This window comes from Labrus mixtus, chromosome 7, assembly GCF_963584025.1.
Source record: "Labrus mixtus chromosome 7, fLabMix1.1, whole genome shotgun sequence".
NCBI classification, from domain to species: domain Eukaryota; kingdom Metazoa; phylum Chordata; class Actinopteri; order Labriformes; family Labridae; genus Labrus; species Labrus mixtus.
In genome coordinates, this window is record NC_083618.1 from 22,679,709 (window position 1) to 22,688,768 (window position 9,060).

Here is a 9,060-nt window from a genome sequence, read left to right on the forward strand (position 1 = left end):
TCATTTTAAATCCTCCTCCTTTTACATCAGACTTCTGTACATGTTTGTTTCTGTGCAGTGATGAGGTGTTGTGTTTACATCCTGGTCCTGGTTGTTTCCTGCTCTTTCAGCATCATCTCCTCTCAATATGTCCTCTGTGTCTCTGACTCGTCTGACGCACTGTGTGGTCCTCAGTCTGTATCTGGATCAAGACTTTAGGGCCTTCTTTCACTTCTGATCATTCTTATTTTTGTTGTCAGTCCGTCCAAATTCCAAGAGTCCTTTAGAGACGACAAAAGGATCAATTACGATCGATCACAAGTAGATTTATCTCACTTCACTCAGGAAGCTAGTCATCCCTTGAGCAGGTGAGGTCGAGGCGGTACATATGTCCCACTTTAATGTCCTGTGCTTTACAAGTCGGAGAACGGGCCTTCTGAGTGGAGAAGCTCACTGTCTCCTGTTTACCTTGATTACTGTAAAGCCCCCTGAAGTAGTGCCTCATAAAAGTAGCAGAGCAGAGCATATAACCCCGATGATTAAAGGGATACTTCACCGGTTGAAACATGAATCTGTATTTACATTGGGTCATATATGTAGTAGAAATGTGAAATCAATTTTGAAGTTGGTGCCTTCTTGGCCGAGAAAAGGCAGAAAGTGTCATTTTGGCTCATGTGGATGAAAGACACCAAATCCCAGAATGCACAGCACCGCAGGCCACTCCCACTAAGGTCAGGTTTACAGACATATTTACTTTACACGTAAGGCCGTTTCCTCAACTGATTCTGAGATTTCTTCCAGAAAGAATTGGTATCTTGGAATTTCCCGGCGGCCAGCGGCGGCAACAGCTTCCAATGACGCAAAATGACGATTTTTGCGTCATCGGAAGCTCCTTTTCAGACTTAAAAATACAAAGATTTCTCATCTCAGGGGAAAATGAGGGCGGGATGCACGACCATTCAAAAATACTACCAGGTTTCTAATGATATAAAGCTTAATGCAAATGGGTGAAGTATCCCTTTAAGGAGCTGGAACCAGGAAATGTGTCCCAGTTTAGCGTTTCTCTTCTCACTCAGTCTTAATCTACAGTCTCAGTACGTTTGACCTCCCCTCTGCATGTCATCACCTTCTCCTGCGCTGCAGACTCAACCGCACCTCATCCCACTGTAACACCTCGACGTATCTCATTTAAATCTGCTGTAACTTCCACGGGTGTTGATATTTCTGTTGATGGCGTCTGGTTGTAGATGTGATGATTGTTGTTCCTTATTTCTGGATAAATGTGTCATAATCTCCTGAAGCTGCTGACTACAATGCTGCACCAACGCTTCATGTGTGATGGGACCGAACCGGATCCTGTTTTGTGTTTGGTTTTTTTTTGTAAACATGTTGTTGTTTACTCTGTTGTTTACATGTCTGTTAATTGGATTCTGGTTGTTTTGTATCTGACAGGATGCGGTCGGCTCCACCAATCAGCTCGCTGCTGGGGGGAGCGGAGCAGCGGAGAACGGCTTATTAGCCCCCCCACACAATGCATACACACACCATGGAGAGAGAGCCCGAGCCCTCTCTGCGTCTGGGAAGGTAACACACACACACACACACACACACACACACACACACACACACACACACACACACACACACACACACACACACACACACACACACACACAGAAAGAAGCCACATGTCGGAATCGAGTTAGGGCTGCCCGCCTCTGTACATGGGGCGCGTGAACTAACCACTAGGCCACTAGAGCACCAAAAACTGCCATGCTTTGGATGTAAAACCTCACCGTCTTCCATACCTCTCTCTCCTCCTCTCTTCATTTCTCTCTCTCTCTTAGTCTTGCTCTGCCCGGGATCAGCTGGCGTTGACGCTGGGTGCGTTGAATTCGGACGCCCCGAGGAGCAGCAGGGACTCTCTGCACTGCTCCAGCGGCTACAGCACTCAAACCACCACCCCATCCTGCTCCGAGGACACCATACACACACACAGTAAGAATATACACACACACACACACACACACACACAAATACACACAAAACCAACACAATTATTCTCCAAATATCAAGTCTGTAAATATCAAAGCATCGCTGGTTTTCATGCTGCTGCAAGACTTCAGAATCAACAGAAACAAGTCTAAAAAAGAGAGAGATGAGAAACAAACACACCCTCCAGCAGGGAGCTTAAACACGAGTCAAACATCTGTATTATGACTCACTCTCTCAGCTGTTCCTTCTGGTTTCTGTCTGGATTAAACTGACTTTATTCACCTGTCTGCTCTCTTACTTCTTCTCTGGTTTCTTCTGTGTTTCTTTGTGTTACTGGTGAACTCTCTCCTCTCTCTCTCTGCTTTTCTGCTGTGGATTTCAGTAGTCTGTTTGTGTGTTTTCTCGGCTAAACTTCCTCCCTTCTCTTCCAGCTGTGAGGAGAGATCCTCCAATCTATGGTAGGTCTCTCTTTGTCCATCCGCTTGTCTGCCTGTCTACATGTCTGCCTGCCCGTCCGTCTGTCTGTTTTACACACACATTGGCCTCCTGACATTTTATGAATAACTTCAGGACACTCAGGTCCTAATATCATCTGAAATAACCTTGTGCACGTGCACCTCAAAGAGGGAGATTATCTGTCCCGGTGTAGGTACCAGATGTGCCCGGGTGGTCAGATCAGCTTCTCCTTCGCCCGCGCCTGTATGATGATGTCGCACGTTGTGATTGGCTGTCAGAGAGTCTCCTCATGAAAGAGGAAGAACTCAAAAACACAGCGTACAAACTAACCTTAAACATCACACGGTTGATAAAAGTCCCTGTCTGAATTGAATGTTTGTAATGACGCCCCCTACTGGTAAGAGACAGTAAGCCTCCTGTAGCATGTTTCACTCAATTACACCGCTCTTGTATTTCCTGGTAAAAATTCTCCATAGATTTATTTTTTTTATTTTTTTTTATTTATTTGCTTATTTTGACAGGGACAGTGTACAGCCAATTAGCTGTACCAGAGTTAGCTATAAGCTAATTTACATCTGTAGTCCCTGGGCAGGAGACGGAAACAACATCTCCATAGATCCATCTGTGAACTCTCCGACAAACAGCCAATCACAAAGCACTACATCATCATATGTACCTTCAGTCGATCATGTTGTGTAACGTCCATGAGTCAGTGATGTTTCTGTGTCCCTGCTGTCAGACGAGGAGATTCAAACTTTAAATGAATTAAATGTCATCAAGATAATCCGGCTGAATGCAAATCTTATTCCTCTCTCTCTCTCTCTCTCTCTCTCTCCTTCCAGTCGACTACGAGTCCATCTCTCTGCACGGAGACGTCGACTCCATCTCCTTACATCACCTCTCCCACGGAAACAGCCAATCAGACTTCGACAAATCCTCCACCATCCCCAGGAACTCTGACCTCAGCTTCCAGTACAGGAAGTTTGCTCAGTCGAAGCGCCCCGCCTCCACCGTCAGCCTATTGGCCGAGCCGGAGAAGATGGGCGGGTCCGTTCGCCAGCTGCCGTCGCACACGGCGACCATCAGGCGCAAGCCGTCGTCCAAACCGGCGTACCGCAGAGGGACGATCAGCGGAGGAGTTCCCATCCCCATCTCCACGCCGCAGGTTCCCCTCAAAGCTCTCGGAGGGAACGGAGGCAGTGATGAACACGTCTTCATAGCGCCCCCTGCTGGAGGAGCCGGAGGTTTAGGTTACAGTAAACTCTGCACCTCCACACAGAGCCTCAGTGCTTTACCGCCCCCCTCACCGTACTACCAGCTGGTCCCAGGCCAGATGCCCATCCCGGTGCCAGTGCCCACTGTACCCTCCCTGCCACCAGAGGGCATTAACGCCAAGCAGCAGCAACAGAGACAGTACCAGCAACAACAGGCACAGTACCAGCAGCAACTACAGGCGCAGTACCAGCAGCAACAACAACAGCAGCAACTACAGCAACAGCAACTACAGGAGAAGTACCAGCAGCAACAGCAACTACAGCAACAGCAGCAACAGCAACTACAGGCGCAGTACCAGCAGCAACAAATCAAACAACAATTAAATCATCAACAACAACGTGGTCAGATCCAGGAGCAAATTCAGATTCAGCAGCAACCGCAGCAGCAGCAATATCAACATCAGCAACAAGTTCAACAACAGCAGCAACCATTGCAACATCTGCATTACCAACAGGACCCGTATCAGCAGCAGCAGGAGCAGCTGAACCAGCAGCAGAAACAGAAGGTCTTCCAGCAGCAGTACCAGGTGGACTTCCCCGCCCCCGTCTCCCAGGGAGAGCCCCCCGGTCTGGGCCACCACAGCGCTCACTACCAGCCCCAGCTCCCTCCACCCTCCAGCCACGAGCCGGAGCAGGTGATCCAAGATGGAGGAGGAGGAGGAGGAGGAGGAGGAGACATGCTGAGCAAGATCAGAGGAGTGCGGCTGAAAAGGACCCTCACTAACGATCGCTCAGCCCCCCTCCTGCCCCCGCCGACCAATCACAAATGAGGCTGAATTCTTTTCTTCTCTTTTTTTTGTCCTGCTTCCTGCTGGACTCTGTAATGACTTTCTGTTATAGACGAACTATTGACAGATTATCGCTGGAACTCGACCTGTGTCTTATTTTTATTTCTAAACTTCTGCTTCCGTTTAGAGATTGTTTGAAACGTTTTCAGACTGCATCGTCTCATTTCTAGTTTCTGCAGCGACCATCTTTTTGCCTTTTTTTTGTTCATGTTTTCTTTTCGCTTGCGCATAAAGTTTCCCGTCTGACCCAGGCTTCCTAGAACTGTTTTAGTTAAGAGATCATTTATTCGACACACAGGACACTTTTTTTAGTGTCTCAGATCCTCTTCAATCCCGGGCGTGTTTGATTTACCTTCGTCTAGACTCCCCGACGGGTGGGGTTTAGAAGTAATCCAGTGCAGTAGATCCACTCTGTCGCATGGTTGAACCATGTGGTGTGTTTGCTGGCTGCGGGTCGTCTCAGAGAGTCAAAAATAAATGGACACTTTGAATTTACTGGATATAAATGTTGACTCAGTCGTAGATTGTATAAATGTTAGAACAAACAACTTTGGGAGCAGCTTTGGGGGGGGGGGTAAATATTTTTGCTTTATGACATTTTTTCTTTGATACCTGAACTGAAGATTTTGATTCTCTCTCATGTGATTTCCTGACATGTCCTCTCCTCTGGGATGCCAAATGGTGCCGGCTGCTTTTTGCGCAAAAATGTTTCAAATGTTACTGAGTGTGAATGTTCGGCTCGCTGTGTTTTCATAATCAGCTGAGAGAGGAGATGAAGACTGTTTGCATCTTTTAGAGGCAACATGTTGTCAACGATGAATCGCACTATCGCTGAGAACAAAGCGGGCTGAGACGCAGAATCACAAAGACTGTGACTGTGATAAAGGGGGGCTGGTCAAACCTGCAGGAGGCGTTCAGGCGTGTGAGGATTTGTGGGATTTTTTAAAAGTACACACCACACAAATATGACGACTCTGCGACTGCAACCTAAGAAAATATATTTTTTAATCTCAATAATTTATTTCCTAGAGCCTGAGTCATCAAACATTTCTGAGGCTGATAAGACCAATTCATATATTTTATGCAAACACGTTTGAAAAGTCCGAGATCTGTTCTGAACATGTTCTGAACATGTTTTCATTGTTTAGCTTCTCTAGTCGTTAGAAACATAAACATGCTAATAGTTCAATTAGCGAATCTAACTGGAACTGTTTCCCTGAGTTAACATACCGTATGGCCTGAAATATAAGTCTCACCGGTGTATAAGACGCAGTCTGATTTTGGAGGGAAAAAAGGTTAAACTGTCGTCCTGCTGTGAGGATTTCAGCAAAGTCTAAAACGTTCAGTTTGTGTGCAGCTCTGTTGCTCTCTATGTACACTTTGTTTTCTCTTTGTGGAGTTTTCTCTCCTATTAGCTGCAGTACGGTAGTCGAGCTGTCAGCCTGCGGTGAAAGTTTTCAATCAGTCTTTCAATCGCTCCTCCAAAATGGCTGTGCTTACGCCTTTGCTGTCCCAAAACTCTGCTGTCTCCCTTGAAAGGAAAAAAATAACTCTTCTGTGTGTTTCTGTTTCCATAGCAACAGGATCTGCTTTGTTAAATAAAGAAACCAGATTCTTGAGTTGAACTTTTTTTAAATTTAGCTCCGCTCACCAAAGAAGGACTGAACTTTGAACTTTAAGCGTTTGAACCACAAACATTTCTGCAGATGAGGGTTTTTTTTTGTTTTGTTTCATAAATTAGCTGCTTGAACTTTATTTATCTGCAGAGTTCGGGCTCGAGCTCCAGTAGCTGGTTCTACTTCGGATGCTCCCCAAAAGTTGTAAAATACTTAGATCTGTTAGTTGGTTCAACTTCTCTTCTGTTGGATTTCCTCTGTGATCTCGTTTTTCATTTTGTTTTGGCTTTGTTCACATCTGCAGAAACGTGACAACAATCAGATCACAGATGGTTATAAGTTAATACTTAACCTCGCTCTTTTCCCCTTACCAAACACAATCATCTAACGTCCTGTGAGTCTAAATAAGAATGTGAACAGACACACATTTGGTAAATGTAGCGTTGCCTCTAAAAGTTGCCTCTCGAGCGACAACTTTGTACGATGGTGGAACGCAGGGCCGAAGCTATTTTTGAGAAACAGGTCCTTCTCTTATTTTAACCTCGAAGTTTCTGGAAACTTCGAGGTTAAAATAAGAAGAAGGAAAGTTAACCAGAGCTGCAAAGAAGGATAATTTTTAGGGATGCATGATAGCCGATATTTTTGCAGATATTTCCCGATGTATTAGACGATGCATAAGAAGTGGGCGTGGATAAGAAGATGTCATCGGTTAGTTTGTAAACAACAATTAAAAGTTTGGCTTCTCGCTTGCTGCCATCTTGATTTTTTTTTTTGGAGCCAGAAGTGACCATATTTAGACATGAGTGGAGACTTCTGTTACTCTCTCTATTCCAGTTGACGAGATGCAATAAGACTTCCGTAAAGTATCACCTCCTTTATTGTCCATTCGACTCTGAATGGGTTCAAAGTTTAAGAAATAAACATCAAGCTGTCTTTAAGAAGACTCAAAACTAGAGGACAATATTTATTAAAACTTCAGATTGATAGAGAATGAGCTTATTTTCTCATAGACTTCTACAGAGTTGCCCCCTGCTGGCCATTAGCTTCATGTTGGAGACCAAAAGGATACGTCGACTTGTTCGATATTGCCCATGGGCGGAGGCTTCGTGCAAATATGTGTGCTCGTTTTATGTGTTTTTTTTTTTTATATAACTGCAGAGACAATCAAATGTCTCATCTTTTTTTGTGCGCCAAAAAAAGTTTAAACTCCAAAAATATTCTAGAAGTCTAAAATACTTTCCCGTCTTGTTCCAGCTTTACATTTGAAAGTCTCATTCTGATTCATTGTTTTTAACCGTATATTTTCTGATGGGACATTTAATGCCAGGAACCAAACTTTAAAGTCGCAGTAATTTACCGTTTTTTTCTCCTGAATTTCAAACCTCAAACTTTAGAAAAGATTTCAGTTTTTGTAAAATGATCAAATATTTGAACACGGTTTGGCTCCTGGTTCTTTAAACATTTCCCCGATGTGTGTTTGAGGCTACGCTCAGGACCCCCCATGTTACTCAAACCCTGGCTACGGCCCAGACTGTGAGCAGCAGCTGCATGCTGGGAAATGCGGTTCAGTCTCTGTTCAGCTTCTGCTCTGTTTTTAGAGAATATTTTATTTTATTTTCCTGACTCGTGTTGATATTGTCGACTGTAGACAAAGAAATGTTGTCTTCTGCTCAGCTTCTGATGCTCCGTTGAATATTTGATTGATTGATTAGTGGCTGATTGATCGGACCCAATGAGCCCCGCAGCAGCTGTGTGTGTATATATTAGTGCTTCTTTTCCTGGGAGAGATCTAAATCTATCTATAAAAATGTATGTATACATATCCTGATTGTATTTTTGTTGATCTATCAATCAGACGATGTGATGGGACCGGACGCCGCAGCCGCCAGTCGTCACTCGTCGTTTTTTTGTAGAAAAGCTTTAAAGGAGACCCGGTGAGCTTCCTGATGTTTGAGGAGCTGAAATCTGATTGGTCGTCTGACCGCCGAGTAGCGAACAAAACACTCAGCAGACGTAGGGCCGACTTGAAGCAGCCGAATGTAGAAATGTTTTGTTGTTCTTCTCTTGCTGTTCGCTGTGGGATCAATAATAATAATGACAACTGATTCATCCACTCTGCTGGTGCTCTCTTCTTTTTGTGTCCTGTCATCACTACACACCTGAACTGTTCATATCTCATCTTTTTTTAAGGTTTTTTCTGCAGGATATTGAATTAAAAATGTTCTCTTGAATAACAATTCTAAGCGAAAGTGAAATTGTAACATGCACATCAAAATGCAGAGGAGTCCTTACGAAGATATGGGAAGAATACAAATTAAAATTGCCCACGGAAAACTGTCCCAGGAGCTCGAGAGGGTGTCGCATGCGCACACGATAATGTTTCTGTGCTCATGAGAAAATGTTGCTTGCCCACGATTAAATTTCTTGCAATCACTTGAAATGATTCTGTGTGCATCAAGTGGCAACCTCCGCTCTTGAAAAATGAAGCCAATGAGGAAGTACAAAATCCTGCAGTTCTTTGAGTGTCCACTAGAGGCTGGCTCCAGGAACACCGAAGTCACATACACACCACATTCAAAAAAAGCCTGTTTTTACAGCATAAATAAACATGTTTGCAACCTGGGGAAAAAAATTAAATAGGTTTGATTAGTTGTTATCATCACTGGCACACACTGTACGGGGGTGAATTAAAAAAATAAAACAGGTATGAAAATGATACCTGTTTTCCATATTTAGTTCATTTCTCTCCAGCTCTCGACACAGGTTCAGTAAAGCCCCTTGAGCATGCCGCTGTAGTATCCATGCTTTCACCCATCATAGTGCGGTTTCTCCTTATTTGTCTCCTCCGCCTCTTTTCTTTTTCCACTAAAAGACCAAGGGCCGACAACGCCAGCGCCATTTTCAACTTTTTATCAGACATTATTCTCCATTAGTAGTACCTATAATACGAGT

The 9,060-nt window shown here is 44.3% G+C and overlaps 1 protein-coding gene across 2 annotated transcripts in view; it reads left to right on the forward strand.

Annotated features, from left to right (window-relative positions):
- mtss1 (MTSS I-BAR domain containing 1) overlaps nucleotides 1-8,221 on the forward strand; it is a 52,147-nt gene extending 43,926 nt beyond the window's left edge. Inside the window, exons 11-14 of one of the 2 annotated variants that reach the window (XM_061041795.1) lie at nucleotides 1,432-1,563; nucleotides 1,827-1,977; nucleotides 2,406-2,432; nucleotides 3,273-8,221. In XM_061041795.1, the coding sequence (XP_060897778.1) occupies nucleotides 1,432-1,563; nucleotides 1,827-1,977; nucleotides 2,406-2,432; nucleotides 3,273-4,474 (1,512 nt within the window). In that variant the 3' untranslated portion in view covers nucleotides 4,475-8,221. The remainder of the gene's footprint in view (nucleotides 1-1,431; nucleotides 1,564-1,826; nucleotides 1,978-2,405; nucleotides 2,433-3,272) is intronic. The other variant, XM_061041796.1, reaches the window with a different exon arrangement.
- Nucleotides 8,222-9,060: the final 839 nt, after the last annotated feature.